Consider the following 18,384-nt stretch of genomic DNA (forward strand, 5'->3'; position numbering starts at 1 on the left):
GAGAAAAAACAGTGTAATGCAGACACGCTCGACCATTGGGGCTGGAAGTGCACACGCGTGAAAGAACTTTGCAGTGAAGAAGCAGTGGGAGCTGTGAGAGTGAGTGAATGGGAAAGGAGTACTTCTATATACCATCCAATAATTTTTGCCTCACACCGTTCTGTCAGCCCATCTTGGAAAGGTGGCAGGCATCGCGTCCTCAGAAGAGAAGGTTATGGCGTGTGGGCTGCTTTTAACCTTTCTCAGATGGCAGGCAGGAAGGGTCACTGGTTGGAAAGGAGGAGAATACGTTCCCGTGTACACCACTCTTACTGAATGAAAATAAGAGGAAGCAGCAAAGAGAAAAAAAAAACAGGGGCAAGGATAAACGGAGCTTCATTTACATCGTCTAGGTATTCTACCACTTCACTCGCACAACGTACAGTTGCAAGCTTGTTGCAATAGCCAGAGATCAACGAGTAACTTGAACCCAGGAAATGAAAGCAAATCACGCGAATGCTGTCAGGAAAAGGCCAGCACACTTTCTAAAAAGCGCGCTATAAGTCATCGTGCTTTTCTGTCTGTAGTAGCTCCTTCTTCCAACCTTCTTTTAAGGCAGGTATCATAAGTGGCTTAGTCGGAGATCCCACCTGCGAGACCTACACAAGACATTACGACACTTTAAGACCCTAGTATAATCTTGCAAAAGTCTCGCAAGGTCTTGTAAAATCTCTCCAAGTGTCAGTGAAGCTCAACGAGCGATGACGTCACTTGCCGACGTCACATATCGCCAAACTTTGAGACGCCATGATGAGTTCATTGTCACAGTGTTTGCATGCTGTCACATAGCGACGTCTTTAGTTGATAATTTTGCGTGGTCAAAGGTGAGCGCATCAGAGAGGCAGTGTTGAACAACGTTGTGGGTAGAATGCTTTCGAATTGGGAAGAAAAGAGGTGGGATGGGGATAATGGTCTGAGAAGAGGACGACATTCACCTTCGATGCATGTTAGGCTTATCTGTAGGGGACCATAGGCATTTCTTTTCGTGGGCGGTGACAGTCAATGCAGGGATGGCTAGTTGGGAAGGACTGCCGCACTGTCCAGGCAGCGTCTCTTGGGCTATGACCGCAGACAAGCGTAGCTACCGGTGACCCCAATAAAGCTACAGAAGAACTCATAGAGGACTTGAGCATTGACAGGTGCCTCCACCAGTTTGCAAGACAGCAGCAATATCGTAGCCTCGACGCTGTTTATTTAGAGGAGCCGCCTTAAAATTTCTTCGGACAAAGATGTTCACAGCGATGAAAGAGAGAGAGTGAGAATAAGGTTGAGTGAGAGGCAGAGAGGTTAACCAGAAGAAAAATTCTGGTTTGCTACCTACACTGGGGCAAGGGAAATGGACATGAGAAGGTAAAGGGGGAAAAAAGGAAAGAAGAACAGGTTAAACAAATAAAAATAGAAATCCCACACACAGTCAATCGCGGCAATGTCGCAGTCGTTTAGCGAGTCTGGTTGACCGCAGAAACTTCAGCAGCGCCTTTGTCGCCTTCAGGTTTGAAGGTTGAACATTCCGGCACTCCGAAAATTGACTGTGCCTATATAACTATATAGAAGACAAGAGGACGAAGGACAAACGCAGTGAATACTGAGCTCGCATCCTATTTATTCTTTGAGCGCGAGATTACAGTGCTCTTACACCGGGCCTTTGAGATTGGAGGAGAGTGAGCAAGTTGTGCGTAATCTGCTGCTCCAGCTTCGACCGCCAAGGAGTAGTCCGCCAAGGAGTTCGACTACCAGAACTAGTCCGTATGAGATTCGCACAGATCGCTATCGTACTCCTTGTATCGCCTCTACAGTGATACAGTGCATGCCTCACATTACCTGCGAAGAAGTTGCGAGGGCTACGACAAGAGCAATACACCTTGGACTAATCTGAAAGGAGGGGTGGGACGAAGAGATGAGGCGAAAATGACGGAGCTTATTTCGCAAGGAGCCTATAGGGACCGTGACGAGAATTTTATTGAACAGTCCTGCGGCAAATAATGGGAGATGACCTAACGCTCCCCACCAAGCCACCGAGCAATATATATTTATAGCGATGTACCCTTAGAGTAATTTAAACTTAAGTCCAAGCGTTAAGCAAGCACTTCTCAGTGACTCTGCTTGAAATTGTGTTTTTTTAAGCGTCATCGTATTTCGCAACCGCTCGCAACTCTTGATGTCGACAATTCGCGGTGTTACAAGGAATGCTACTAACCAGATTGCGTTGGATGGCGACGACGTCCGTGCGTTTGTGCTTTATTGAAGTTGTGTCGAGTAAACAGGGCCTTGCATTGCTGGCGTGCCTGTTGCTAGAAGGTTGCTGACAGGCAGGAATTCCAGGGACTAGCAGTTTATGAGGCATCCAAAATGAGGACGATTTTTTTTTACTACGAAGGAAAGACTCTGCGGTTGGGAAAGATTCGTGGTTATTCAGTTTTTATTCTCTTTACTGCTGCAATGTTTTTTTCGCAGCTTCCACCGGTTTCCTTTCAGTCACCTCCATCGTGACCGAAACCTTTAAAACAAAACACGAAAAAATTAAAATGACTAAACTTTCACTTACGTATTCAGTATATTTATTACTGGCACGTTGACTTTCGGGTGCCCTGGTGTATTGCTTAGGGTAAGACTGTATGTTGTCGTGCGGCCGAGATAGATCTCGCAAAAGAACGTACGTGATTGAGATAACTGCCGCCAGGTGCCATAACAATCTCCGCTGCTCACGAGAAAATCACACGATCACCGGACGAACACGTCAAAATATTTTTAAGCGAGGAGCATTTTAGGGGACCGGGCTGTTGTGTGTTCTCTTCGTCGCCTGGCGTAACCCAGGTAAAACTATACAGAGCGCAATCATAATATATAGCAAAGTTAGCGCTCAAATACAGCAAATCGAGCGCTCACATAAAGCAAAGCGACTGCGTGCTCGCGCCACAAAGGAAGTATTGTTCCTCTCTTTCTTCGAGCGCCTTGATGACGACATCAAGAGCGGAACACTTTAGCGATTCGGGCAGTCGTACGCTGTAGTATGCTCTCGTCATTTGTCGTAACGCACGTATAAAAATTGAAGACAAAAAAGAGGAAGCAGACGACAAATATAAATAGGGGGACAGAAAGGGAGAAAACTCGAGAAAGATAAAAATATAAATAAAGTAAAAAAGACAGAAAAAAAACAAAAAATCAAAAATAATAAAAAACAGCAAATATACATTTATGGTTGCCCCGTTCCGCCCTTCCTTCGGGCCTAGCAATACAAGTACGAAGCTGTATTACTTTTTATTAAACATTCCGGCACTTCAGTGATTTAAGTAAATTTATGCTCCAGTATCATATGTATTCATGACTCCAAACTTGAACCAAGACCATCGAACAACCATCAATCAGGTATCAGTTTCATTTATTTGCAGATTTATGTTCAGTATTTAGAAAAGGAAAAGAAAAGTGATCGACCAGATGTTCTAGGAAGAACAATGAAAGTGCACTATGGTGCTCGTGGCAAAAAAAAAAGGGGGGGGGGGAAGAAATCGGTGATCTTGAGCATGCTCTATTGTACAAGCGGAAAGAGGCGATTATACTTTGTTATATTGAAAGCTTGCCCTTATCATAGCAACGAAGCCGATTAAATTCACAGTAAAATCTAGGGCACCTACAGTGGGTTCATAAATGCTGACCCTGATTTTAGAGTTGGATTTCAGTAATACTGATTGTGGTAACGCATGTTTTCGTTACAGGCCTACTTTGGAACTCCTTAAAGTTTCTGGGCAGTTGTGTTGTGGGTTAATCTGTGATCGTTTGATTGACCTATTTCTTTTTCTTGGGAGCAATGCAAATGGTTATGTTTGACTCAAAATTTTGCTTGATCTTGCTGTTCTGATGTGTATAATATGCAAGACATCAATATCTTTGAACAAGATGTAGCTCCCTCCTCATTGGGGCCTAGAAACCTATGGTTTTCTTAGTACGTTTCCGACAGGCAGATCAGAAAAGGTAATTATAACAATAACCGTGGTTTAGCACTCTTAAAACGAACAAATTATAATGAGAGACGCTATATTGTAGGGCTTCGGAAATTTTACCAACTGGAGGTCTTTAACGTGTGTCGTAATCTATGTGCATGGGCGTCAAACATTTCCAGAAGAGACAACCGAATCCAATTGCCCTCGAGAGCCCCTGATATTGGTCCCTTATACAGTAATCTTTGGAGCTACGTGAAGCTATTGTTTGTAAAAAAAAATCTTTTCTGATATAGTGCTACTGCAGCAGCGAATGAGATATGACAGTGGCACAATCACGGCAACCATGTCGCAGAATGTGTGACAAGAGATCGAATACCGGCTGCAGGGACGTAGGATGAACGGTTTTTTGGTGCCCCATGTTTTTTGGCGCCCGAATACCTCAGAGAAACAAATTTGGGGGAGGGGGCCTGGGCCCGGTGTACCACTTTGTGGCTACGCCACTGACCGGATTCATACTATATTATGCTTTCCACGGGTGCGTTCAACAGACGTGATTTGATACGCTAAAGTGTATTTGCCTGTATTGCGTGTTTGCTTATGGTTCCTAATTATAAACACAAATATGGCGTGATGCATATGGCTAATCTTGTATATAATATCAAATCTTACCTCATTTTGTTCAGATGAGAGCGTATTTAGAAGAAAGCGTTTAACGAATTAAAGTGTGTGACATTCTACTAAGGGAGAGCAGAAGAGTTTAGAAAGAAGTGTTTGACGATTCAGAGCACTTGGTACTCTACTTTGGGAGAGCATAAAGCCTTCCCCTGTGTCTCCGTGTATACATTCTATCCTACAAAAACTATCAGCCGTACATTCAGACTAGAATCAATACATATTCAAATGTCCTGCCCCTCTATTGTTCCTGAGGTATATTTCTGTTCCCCGTGATGTTTAACAAAGTACTGTAATTGTTATTAAATGCTTTCAATATAGAAGGTATGCCCCTCCGGCTGGAGCGACATTCTTTTAATAAACAAGATGTAATTTTGTATACTGATCGCGCACTTGAGTAATAGGCTTTTTTTTTCTATGTACCACATTGAAACAGCTTCTTGGTGAACGTGGCCCTTCGAATGAAGCAAAACTGAACAACACTTTGTAGATTCACAAATGTGCTCCGTGAAAGCTTGTGGCCATTCGACTGAACATGCCATGTCCTCTCTGTTTTGAATGCGAAGTATCTTATTGTCGAACTCAGTCCGGTGTGTGGCGTGACCATCCTTACTCAGCGTGCGCGTCTTCCCCCTATCTTACTCCTCGCAATGCCAACGCAGGCAGCGTCTGCTAGCGAGTTTTGACTGCTCGCGCTATACAACCATTCACAGGACACCTCGTGTATGTAGGCACTGAATTTCGAACTCCGAGGAAGCGCCGGTAGGATATTTCTCCTGTGCGCTATTCAAAAATGAAAAGTCGCAGCATGCGGGTTCCCTGAATTGGTCTGCGGGATTCTGCGTCCAACTGGCGTCTTCTGTCTCTCACTACCCATTAGCAGCGATCGGTGTGTTACACTAGGAAACAGCGGTGCATCACTGCGTTCTTTGCGCCTCGCAAAGCTTTTCTCCTTCGCAACGCCGCGATTAGCGCCAGCGTCGAAGCCACCACCGGTGTAATTGATTTATATGTGGGGTTTAACGTCCCAAAACCACCATATGATTATGAGAGACGCCGTAGTGAAGGGCTCCGGAAATTTCGACCACCTGGGGTTCTTTAACGTGCGCCCAAATCTGAGCACACGGGCCTACAACATTTCCGCCACCATCGGAAATGCAGCCGCCGCAGTCGGGATTCGAACCCACGACCTGCGGGTCAGCAGCCGAGTACCTTAGCCACTAGACCACCGCGGCGGGGCCACCACCGGTGTAAGCGCCCACTGCTTCGCACGTAGACATGGTTCCCTTTAGCGGCAGATGGTGCGATTGTTTTGTCAGTGTCGCACTCAGTATTGGGGGAATATACGTTCAAATATCCGAAATGAAACCTGCGAAACTATTGTGGGTCTGTGCCATTGCAGAGATAGCTGGACACGGACAGAGGTAGGCACGGACGGAAGCATGAGACATTCAAGGCCGTCGCCTTAAACTCCACGCAGAATGTTTTTTTCGGGAAATTAGCTCAATGATGGTAGCTGCAGCCGTAGTGGTGGTTACCGCATGAAGGTTTACTGTAGGAACAGCGTCTGGGAACGAGCACAGCTGCAGCGTTCAATGGGACTTTGTTCTGTTTTTGGGTCACATTGGCATGACGTTTTCCACTCTCTTACAAGCATCCGTCTGCGTGTGGCAAGGGTCAAGGGGATTTCTTTATAAATCTTCTTGGCAAGACCCAACAAGAAGCCCAACCCATGGTAGCCTGAAGGCATGCTTCGCACCTAATTTGCTTAAATTCAGAATTTTTCTTATACACGCAATTGTAGATGTTGACTTCACTCGATGTTCTACAGAAGGCTTTCATTTGACTATCGCAAACTATGCCAAAAAAATCGATCACAGCGTTCTTACCTATTATTCGCGAGATATTACCAGGATTTTTGGACATGCGTGCATACGTCATCTCTCGTCAGCGACAGTGGTGGCCTGCCGTAACAGAAGGAAAAATGGGTGAAATATATTATACCTGACAAAAAGCTAGTTATCATAAACGATTCTCGCTTATATGCAGCACAGCCCCATCGGAATATTATGAAAAAAATTGCACTGCCTCAATAAGAACCGCTGGTTTTTAAGAGTGTTTAACATAGTACAATGGGGCTCTCATGTTTTTTTAGTGGGCGACGTTCAATTGTTCTTCTAAGCCTGACGCTTTGTAGTGTAATACTACAATTTTCCGGAACGTTACAGTGGGTATCAGCCGCATAGAACTGGGAACAGTTTTTGGTAACTATAGTGATGTCCTCAAATATGATTTTTTTCGATTTTTCATTCAGTTACGACAGGATGCCATTGCTGCCACCGATAGGTGGCGTCACTTACAGATGTTCTCAAATGCTGTAAAGTATAGGCTCCGTATGTCCAAACAACGCTTCCTTGCAGTTCCTATATATTGAAATTCTCCAAGCATGAGTATGTATGTAGTTAAGCTCAGTTGTTAAGAGACTTACCCTCAAAACGTGGCAGTTTGGTTTATGCGACGTGTCGACCTAATTTATTTTCTAATAACGTCATTTTGTTAATCGCTGCTTTTTCTTTTTGCTCCAGGTTTTCCCTGTTTCCTGCTGCGCTTCAAGAGCCAAAAAACTCCACGAAAGGCGCCCATGTTTGGTAGATCCATGGCAGAAAACGGTGACCTCGGCTTGACGGCTGATTCCGCGCCTGGAACTCCGCGTCTCTTGTTCTTCGTGACGGAACACAGTTTCTGAACACAGCGAGACCCACCTAAATAAGCGACATCACCAATAAGTGGAAGCAGTAAGATGACTTGAAACTGTGCAAACAGTGCTGGACTTCTTACTCTGATTATCAAGCGTTGAATGCTAAGTACCCAGCGTGGAATGCCTGTGGCGTTGAGTTCGAAGCTTTAGAACAAACGCTTGACAACGTTCTCTAACATAGAAAAACGCGTTGTATTTTCACAGTCTTCACATCAGGTGTACCAACACCTTTGAATGCTCAATGTGGACCACTGGTAGCGTTCGGCCGAACACATAGGCGATAACAAAGTGTTCAATGTTAACCGTAGCAGGTGCGACAGTTAAATTCACACAAAATTACTGAACCTTCTTCAAAGCATCGCCACTGATAGCTCAGGGTCTCTAGTTCACATTTTTGTCCGTGCTTAAGATATAAGGAGCTAGCTGTTCGTTGATTAGTGGAAAAAGGTGTAAACTAAACCTCTGATATCAACTGCTATTTTGAATGCGAAGCGCCGACTATCTGCAGCTTGTCAAATTTGTGGTATATTCTCTGTCTATCTCCCTCCTTATAGTGCCTACTAGCTGCTTATTCGGCTGATAGAGGCAGTCTGGTTTATTCGTTTTATGCAGAAAAACGACTGAGTGGTTTATTAAATTTGTGACCCTTGCGAGAACTTAAATGTGATCTGGGAATTAAAACAAGCGGTGCCTGACACAATGACACGGAAAAGCAATCACACTACCTTAAACTTTTCTCGCATTCCCCGCAAAGAACGTCAAAACCTTTCCACTGGTTGACCCATTTAGGAACTGCCAGAGTCGTCTGGCTTCTAAATTTTGTTCTTGTACCAAGAACTGCTGCGCGCTCTGTATTGTCGAAAGGACACAAGTTAGTCAATTTAGGAGACGTCAATTACCCGCTTCAAGCTGCATGTGTGTCCTTCCACAGGCGTTTCGAATTGAAAGAACGGAAATGTTTTTCTGTTGCAAACGTCACCGTGTAACCGCTCAAAGCGTTTCGGTCTAACAGGGTGTCACCATAAAGTGCATGGTGGACGGGCAGTTTCAAATACCGGTCATTGTGAACCGAGCATGAACGCTTCGAACTGAGCAGACACCATCACGAAGGCAACTGGTACAAGGTAGTTGATGTAAGCCTAATAGTGGCACCTCGCTTAGAAACTATCACTTAAGTGAAGGTTTCGCTTGAAGAATCTGTGAGTTATGTGACACTGTCGTCAGGGACGTCAAGCCAAAGAATGTTCTCACCATACTCTGTGATCACCTGTGTATGTCACTAAGAAGAAACTACCAAGAAATAGCTGCGCCTTCGCTGGACTATCTGCTGTGCCGACACTGTGAAAAGTGTCAGGTTGTGATGCGTAGGCTTGGTCACATCGTGAGTACGGTGCATCGAGAACACTGAAATAGGACAGATGATTATTCTTGTAGTGCTGTGAGTTCCGTGCATCTAGGACAGTGCACTGTGATGGAGAACGTAGCGGTGGCAGCTGTGAGTTCGTTGGAGGACAACGCCACCATACGGGAGTACTTGGAACTCAGGCTGGGACCCCAGCACATACTGCTGCCCATCGTGATCCCACTCACGGTTCTCTACGTGGTGGTGTTCGTGAGCGGCGTGGTGGGCAACGTCACGGTGTGCCTGGTGATTGCGCGCAACTCTCACTTCCAGACACCCACCAACTACTACCTCTTCTCGCTAGCCATCTCGGATCTGCTCATACTCGTCTTCGGTAAGTCTTATGTCGTTGTTATCGCTGTGGCGATCGTTGTTGTTGTTGTTTGTTGTTGTTGTTGTTGTTGTTGTTGTTGTTGTTGTTGTTGTTGTTGTTGATATCATTTGGTATACTGTGTCCGTTGTCTCGGGGAAATGGCTAAAATGCACAAATACCTAGTGTCTTAAGACAATTCCGCCCTATGCCCAACGGCAGCATAGTTCCGCACAATAAGACTGAAAAAGTAGTAGTAGTATACGCACTGCGAAAGCTTTCCTCCGCAAGTAACGCGTTGACACACCAGTTAAGGCAATTCAGGGTCATTCAATACTTAACATACACAAGAAAATCATGCCACCTTACGCTTAACAGCAGCGGAGTTCAGGCCGATAACACTTCAAAAGTAGCATTATACCCACCACAAAAGCTTTCCTCCACATCATGGAGGAAAAATGTTTATTCCTCAGCGCTCCACGTGTAACGAATTAACACAACATTTAACGAAATTCAGGGATATTTCGTAGTTCACACACACCCACACAAGAAAACTATAGAGAGAAACAACACAACTTCACACTCAGTAGCAGCTCTATGGTTCAGCACAACGATGCCACAAAAATAGCAGTACACACACTGCAAAATGCTTTCATCCACATCAGATGCGTGGACGCAACAGTTGACGGAATAAAATGTCATTTCCAAACTAGCATACACAAGAAAACAACAGTGGAATAGGAGAATATATAACATCTTAAAAAGAAACTTCTCCAAGCACATCACGTGCAGAACCCTACAGACACATTTTTTTTCCAAAACCCGTTACACTATATAAGCCACATATACCCTGGCGTCTTTGATATACCCTGCACGAGATGCCATGGATTCGCACACCTCGCAAACATCCTTTGGGTAATTAGGCCAGTCTAAGAAGCTACTGTGTACTGTACAAATACATTTCGGCATGACTCCATCTTGTCTATTCTTTCCCTTCACTTTCGCGTCAAAGGTCCAATGAGTAGTTAACTGACCGGGTTAAACGCTTCGGCGTGGCCCGCGCTTTAAGTGGCTTCCAGAAACAACCACGCGCCCTGCCGTGAGCTGAGGCTGTGTCAAGGACACATGTGTGAGCAAAGGGCACCTACTAATCCAACCGCAAAGAGGGCAGCCCTGATCTTCTGAGCAGCCATGCATCCAAAAATTGACGCAGTAGACTCCCAGAACAAGGCGGCAAGGGGTCGAAAATACCGTGTGTTAAGTTTGTTAAGTGTAACTGAACTGTTAAACTCAACAAGCACGCCGGAGCTATCCCAGAACAACAACAACAACAACAAACACAACAACAACAACAACAACAGCAGCAACAACAACAACAACAACAACAACAACAACAACAACAAAAAAAAAAAAACATGTCAGCACCCGTTCTGTCTACTCGACTCTTCTTTCTGTATTGGGAGCTTTGAGCGTGTTAAAATGCCTGTACATGTCTTGTTAAACAGCTTGCTTCAGCCAAACATTGCAATCAAATCGGTGCATTTTGTTCACCACATTTCCAGTGCCGAAGCTTTAACCTAGCTGTCCAGTGACTAGGTGCGTTCTGAAACGTTATCTTAATCGTCCTAATCCTCGACCAAGGCCTACTGTCGCCAACATTATTTTCTTCCACTTTCTTGTGGTTGTGTTCCTAGAGAGTCTCGGAATAAAAGCAAAAGCATAAACATTCACGTTCCTGTGCGCGTAACTTCAAAAAACACCACAGCTTCTGGTAGACGTCTTTTACCAGGTGTGATGCTGCTTGATAACAGAAAGAAAACAGTTAATTTATTTGAGCTCTTTTTTTTCTCTTTCGCAAAATGAACAAAGCGCCTCTCCTGTCCTTTCACTTACTTTTTTTTGTATATTCTAAGCGTTCTGCAACTTAGTGATCCTGTGCTCGGCGTCTATTTACGATTAAGCTCCCGCGACACGCTTAACCGTTGCCATGTTGTTTTTTCTATTTCCTTCTATTTTTTAAGGGAAACATTCTTAGCTGTCAGTCTTGTATATTGTTGCCGCAAAGATGCTGTTTGGGTCGACAGCACCCTGGACGACTGGCGTCAAGCCAAGTGGAGCGTTCAGGGCGTCCAAAGGTTTATTTGAAGCTGCAGTAATGAACGGTGTCGAGACGGAGGGAAAGAAACAGGGCAGGCAAGACGTAAAACGAGAGCAGCGGCGCAGTAGGTGGCACCCAGTTCCGTTGAGAGAAAACATCATATATATATATATATATATATATATATATATATATATATATATATATATATATATATATATATATATATATATAACTACCACTACATCTATTTTCCAGCATTTTAATTACTACTTCAAAACACCAACAAAATAGGATAGAGCTTTAAAGGCAGCGCCAGTCTATTCTTCAGCAGTTAGAAACTTTAGCAGTTAGAAAAAAGATATGGCGGAGAAATTGTGTCCGAAAAAATAGCCACCCTATATACGAAGTCTCTCTTGATAGAAAGGGCAGCAAAATCGTGGAATGCCAACATGATCTTAATCAATAAAAAAGGAGATGTCAAGAACTCAACAAATTACAGGCTGATCAGCTTACTATTCATCCTCTGGAAACTCTTTAAAAAGTAATAGCTAAAAGAATTAAGGTGACATTGGACTTCAGTCAAGCGAAGTACCAAGTAGAATTTCGTTCAGGCTACTCCGCAATATACTATGTTCATTCTATCAATCAGGTAATAGAGAAATGCACGTATTACAGATAACCCCAATACGTAGTCTTCTTAGCTTACGAGGAGGCCTTTGACTCAGTCGAGACATCAGCAGTAATGCAGGGACTACGAAATAAGCACATGGACGAACCCTACATAGGCATACTGAAAGAAATCTACAACGGATCCACAGCCCCCATATTCTTCATAAAGAGAGCCACAGAATCCCAATACAGTAGGGTGTAAAGCAGGGAGACACGATCTATCCAAAGCTATTCACCACGTGCTTACAGGAGGTGTTCAGGACCTTAGATTGGAAAGAGTTAGGAATAAGAGTTAATGAAGAGTAACTGGTTATTCACTGATGACATTACCTTAATGAGTAAATCAGGAAACAAAATATAGGTCATTATTACTGAACTGGACACGGAAAGCAGAAGAGTAAGTCGGAAAATGAATTTGCACAAAACTAAAGTAATGTAAAACAACCTCGGCAGAAAACAGCACTTCGCAATAGGTGGAGAGATGCTGGAAGTTTTAAACGAATATGTGTACTTAGGACAGGTAGTAACCGCGGGGCCGAACCATGAGAGTTAAATAACTAAAAAAACAGGGGTGAGGTGGATCACATTGGGCAAGTTTTCTTAAATCATGACTGATAATCTACCGATAAACCTCAAGAGGAAGGTACATAACAGCTGCATATTGCCAGTACTTGCCCACGGAGCTGAAACCTGGAGGCTTGCAAACAGGACTCATCTTAAATTGAGGACGACGCTGCAAGCGATGAAAAGGAAATTGATGGGTGTAACCTTAAGCGACAAGAAGATAGCAGAGTGGGTCAGGGAAGAAACCGGGAATAAGGAGGAGGAAAAGAAAGACAGGGGCGTTAGCCAGTGCTCCGACTAGCATGGCTATCCTGTTAGAGATATCATTTAGTTGAAATCAAGAAGAAAAAATGGACATGGGCTTGGCACTTCGCACGTGGGTAAGATAACCACTGGTCATTAAGGGTAATTGACTGGAATCCCAGAGAAGGCAAACGCACGAAGGGAACGCGGAAAGTTAGGTGGGCCGGTGAGAATAAAAAGGTCGTAGGTATAACGTTGTAGCAAAAAGCACAGGACTGGGTTGATTGCTGGACCATGGAAGAGCCATTTGCCCTGCCAGGCTGATGATTATATATATATATATATATATATATATATATATATATATATATATATATATATATATATATATATATATATATATATATATATATATATATATATATATATATATATATCAGCCTGCTCTTTTAGAATGTCGTAATAACACGTTCGCCAGCAAACAGTTAGGCACTGTCAAGTTTTCCCGATGACTTGAGGCAGAGAAAACTCGTGGAAGCGAGTTGACACTTCCATGATTGCAGCTGCGTTTCTATTTTTGTAACCGTTGTCCACACCGGAGCCGCATAAGGTGAAGCTTACGTAGGATCTAACACAGGCAGGCGTGTGTCCCAATTTCCGGCCCTGTCGCGTAAGAAATTGCTGCTGAACAAAGAAACTGGGATCGCGAAAAGAAGCTCTTTTTCGTCACTGTATTTAAGAACCGTATATTTCCTTAAAGAGACATGCTGTGACAGAAGCTTGTTTAACGGTATATATTGCGTATGCTGCGAAATTTCGTGTTCTTGTTGCTTAAACTTTGTCTACAAAGTTCAATCAAAAGATTGTTGGCTGTAAAGCGATGGAAAAAAATGTGCTCACGTCGTACCGTGATCAAATGTTGGTGATATTCTTTCTACAATCGCTTATATTTTAAACCCAAAAACTGAAGATACGTGCCATTTCAGAGATTAATGTTAAATATTTTTTTTTTGAATTTCAAGCTATGTGACGCTAAAGAAGCCTTTCATTATTCTACGTCTAAAACTGCTTAGCAGCAACCATAGACTTGTTTTTTTTTTGTTTTTTTGGTGATTGGATGATGCCACATAACATATATTCAACATCACACTTCGTTCGCCATGAATCGGGTCTTAAATCTGTGATCATGCTTCATAATGGCCAATTGTACGGTACAAGCTACGTCACATTTTCTCGTCACTAAGCATCCTCACGTGATACTAAGTGTCTTTTGGAACTTGAGTGCCTTCGCGAGGCGTTCTGTCTGCAACTCTGCTGGTGGCTAGTTATTTTTTTCGAATACTTTTCTTTCTTCCCATTTCATTATAAGTACATTTATTAGCGTCCCCTACATTATGTTTGGCATTATTGTATGTTACTTTTTTATTAATATGTCGCAAAGAAAATGCGTCACCAATTTACACTTTCCTACAATATTCTATTGTTATAGTTTTTTGACGCAAATTATTATGTAAGAGCTCAGGAACAGCAGTAGCCATTTGAAAACAATTATAAAAATAAAAATTTACACATAAAAAAGGTATACTACGTGCATTCAATACACTGCTACATAATTCACTAGGCCGTTTCATGCAGGTCAGTAAACTTAGGTCACCTACCCATTCTTTATGATTGCACCACCACATCGTTGAAGCAGATATGAACAGATTAGTTTAAACCTACGGCGTCATTTTTCAGCAGTTTAAGCTGATCACAGAGGCTAACGGGTCGCCGCATAGAAAAAAAGGTCAAACTTTCATCCATTTTTTTTCAGCGCCTGAATGCAACAAACAGCTTGCTTAATCCTTTTCAACGTCAGTAAGCTTGGAAAGTGAAACGCACTTATTCGACTGAGACAATAACCGATGTCGGTTTATGTAACCACTGGTAGAATAAAATTTCAACACCTCTTCCCTCTAAAAAAAATCACACTCGCAATGAAGAATAAACACTCCTAATCACTTTGCACGGAGGGTACTTATATATTTGCCTCTTTTTTACTTACTGGTTTATTCATTTAAAATACCATCACGATTAACTGGCATTACAAAGGAGGGACAAAAAACACGCAAAACAAGATTGTCTGTAGAAACAAGCAGTACGATGCTTCTGATTATGCAATCATAGCTCCTGGGGGAGTTCACGACTTATATATTTAATCTAGACATAGAGTTATGACGAGATTATTCGCTGTTTCTTTTTTTGGGGGGGGGGATATAACTACTTCATTACTCCATAAGTAGCTTATGGCAATTTTATAAAAAAATAAACGTTCAACTCGCACAGATATTCACATGAATGGTATCGCAAGCGCTTTTTTGTGATACAGAACTCATTTTTAGACATACCTCCGATTCAGTTGGAGGAGTGAACTTTCATTTATCCCTCTATACGTGTACGCAACAAAACAGCCTTGTTGTTACCTCCCGCACTTCTGTGAAGATGAAACGCTTAGTCCGAAATTGTGCCGCTACTACAAGCCTGCCCCTACCGTCCACTGATCACGATGATCATCGGCCTCTCGACACCCCGAGAAGGAAAAATACCTCCCCCTATGTCGCGCCCGACAATCGGGTCTTGTGTTTTCCGATGTCAAGTTATACCCTCAGGTTCCTCAGTCACGTCGCCGGCCCGCCTGCCTTTCGCAGTCGTCTTCTCTTGGAATCCAGTTTGCTACTCTTAATAACCAGAGGCTACCTTGACTACGCTCTATGTGCTTACACTGATGACCTCAAATGAATGGCGCTCGCCTACAGAGGGGGATGGGCCAAGAACCGGGCGGCAGGATACTTAAATGAAACTAAAATGAAATTAAGGCCAATCTGAAAAATTAGTTTAGAGATAAAACTGCCAATAAACAAAAAATGGTTGCTGAGCGAGCGGTGAAACCATCTCTTGTTCCTGACAGACATAGCTACGAATTATAAACTAAATATCTGAAAAGGTTAGGGTTCACTAGCGCGGTAATCTATTAGTTGCATTGATGTAGTCAAACACAGTGGAGCATATATCTCTGTGGCAGTAATCAAATGAAGTGCCACCATATGATAAAAGTACTGGAGCATTTACTTGTATTCCTAATTTCTGTAGTGGTGGCTACTATGTGTCCACGCCATGTCCATTTTCGGCGTGTTCACTTCTACTAAGCAGTCCTTACCCACTTGTTTCCATAGCCACTCTGCTCTCTTCGGTGAATAGCTGTCTCTTAAAATTACAAGTTGACAATGCTGTCGTTGCGTAAATCGTGCGTGGTAAAGCACGAAAGCCATTGCCTCATCGCGAAAAAATCTTAGTCATTCTTGACGTGACGCCAATGTTCGCAAAAACTATTTTTTTTCGAAAATTGAAAACGAGAAAAAGCTCCACAAGGACGATTCACGGTTGAAGATACACACACAGCCACAGAGTAGAAATGCAGGCTCATGGATCATGTACCACCCGTATTTCCCGCACAATCTAAGTTATCAAGTTTATCTTCCTAACTGTATCGTACGAATAATAACTAAAAAAACAACAAACTTTATGTGTGGTTTTTTCAAGGACGTCCAAGTGCGGGACCACATTAAACTTTCACCCACATGGAGTCGCCAATCCACGCTTGAACATAGCCAAAGAGCGCGTTTCTGTGGCATTCTTAGTAAGACGCGACCACAATAGCGGATATGAAACCCCTGGCCTTCAGCCCTGCAAATTATTACCAAGGTCACTCGACTCTGCCGCGGTGGTTCACCAGGCATAGTCCCCCTTTAAATGTTCATAGTTTAAATGTGACCGTGAAACCAGGGCATAAACGATATAAGAACGCCGAGACAAACGACTGCTGAGTCAAGTAGTGCGTCATTTCCGAAAGCTGGCAACGTAATAAACGCGAGAATAAAGACGGTGATATGATTGATAAGATCAGTGGTTATCGTGTAAGGACTCCTTCAAACTTTCGTCTCCACAAAAAAAAAATAGAGGGGGGGAGGGGATTTCAGCGCATTCTGTATATCTGTATTCCCTGTGACGTCGACGCTATAAATTGCGTGTTTCCGAAAGAAATGAGCTAGTTTGGAAGACGGCACCTGCATGCGTCTCTGCGTTTATGAGCTGTTATGCAGATCTTCTTTTCACAATGGAGTCTTCGCTACCTGTTAAGAAACAGTAAGAAGACATCTAATACCATCTTACCCCGTCTGTGAGTTGTCATTATTCTAAAGCAGGGCCATCAAGGTCGACGTTGGACGTGTGTTACAGATAGAAAAATATCATCACTTTGAACCAGCACGTGCCATCTTCGCCTTCACCACCGTATTCTTCTTTCTCTTCTGCTGGGCTACCAGAGACGTACGTGCGCCGATTCGTCCAGTGTGGGACGCAATAGCTTGGTCTGGAGAAGAACGAGTTTAGATAGAGAAATAGTGACAGAGAGAAAGCAAGGGAAATAATTTTTAATGAAAAAGAAATTTTCTTAGCCAAGATTCAAACTTCCGTAGCCACAGTTTCAAATGGATTGTGCTAACCGCTCGGCTATCCAGGTACGCTGAATGAGCAAAGCATAGCCTTGTACAGTGTAGTACATTAAGGGGAAAGGACACGAAAGTAAGCGTTAGGAGAGAGAGGAACACAAGAATGGGCACTTAGAGAGACACAAAAACTGAGATATAAAAAAAGAGAGCGAACAAACAAGAAAAAGATCGAATGTGAGCTACTCAGTACGCAGACAAGAAGAAAAAATAGGTACATTGAAATAAATGAAAAAAAGAAGGAAAGAAAGACGAGAAAGAAAGAGTTGAAACAAGAGGTAAACTGAGTAAACGATAGTACGTGAGAGGCCGACTAGAGAAAGAGAAAGATTCCTAAAATCATAGAAAGAAAGAGAGACAGAGAGAAGGAGTAATAATAGAAAAAAAGGCAAAAAGATACACAAAACAATAAGAAATATACAAAAAGAGTTTGGAAAAAAGTTGAAAGCGCATCCACGTGTACCATAACGTTTTCTCTAAGTACACTAGAGCTGGCGCTAGAGCTGTAGGAGTTGCAACGCAAGGTGCTCCAGTGAGCGTGGGAACGATGGGTGGTGCACGTATTTGCCTAATATTCGTGCATTCGGCTCCAGTCGGATTCGCGTGACTTGAAACTGCTTTGTCGCGAAACCAAAAAAAAGCAGCAAATGTTCAGCACTTGAACTTCACTACTTTACCCTTTCATGGCACACGATTTCAAGTGAGCTTGGGAAGTTCGCAATAGTTCGTCCTTTTCGGTCGAAGCAAAGAAAAAAAATGCGACAAACGAAGCCATAAGGGCGTTTTTGTCCCGCAAGCACGAAGACTATGTAGATCCATGTACTACCCATCATACCGTGGTCGCAGAAGAATCGCAGCGCCAGAGTCATTATTAGGTAAATTTAAGAAACTCTATCATGTGTAGCGCTGTATAGCAAGTATAGCTTGCCGTGTAGCGTAAAAGCTATCACCTTCACGAAGCGACCCTGATATACAGAGTTTAATCTAATTATGCTGCTCCCACCCCAAAATGCCTTCCCCACATAATCAAAATGTGCGGTCGAGAGCCCTTCACTTTTGTTGAATAAGGGCTTGATTGAAGAAAAACACGGTGATCATAATAACGTCTCCACTCTAGTGGCGTGCATCCACAAGGAGTATGGGG

At 43.1% G+C, this 18,384-nt stretch overlaps 1 protein-coding gene across 1 annotated transcript in view; it reads left to right on the forward strand.

The window, feature by feature from the left end:
• Positions 1-18,384, forward strand: part of LOC119165748 (neuropeptides capa receptor) — a 98,904-nt gene that overhangs the window by 61,226 nt on the left and 19,294 nt on the right. Inside the window, exon 2 of the mRNA XM_075871344.1 lies at positions 7,235-9,143. Coding sequence (XP_075727459.1) covers positions 8,879-9,143 — 265 coding nt within the window. The 5' untranslated portion in view covers positions 7,235-8,878. The remainder of the gene's footprint in view (positions 1-7,234; positions 9,144-18,384) is intronic.

This window comes from Rhipicephalus microplus, chromosome 8 (genome assembly GCF_043290135.1).
Source record: "Rhipicephalus microplus isolate Deutch F79 chromosome 8, USDA_Rmic, whole genome shotgun sequence".
NCBI lineage: Eukaryota > Metazoa > Arthropoda > Arachnida > Ixodida > Ixodidae > Rhipicephalus > Rhipicephalus microplus.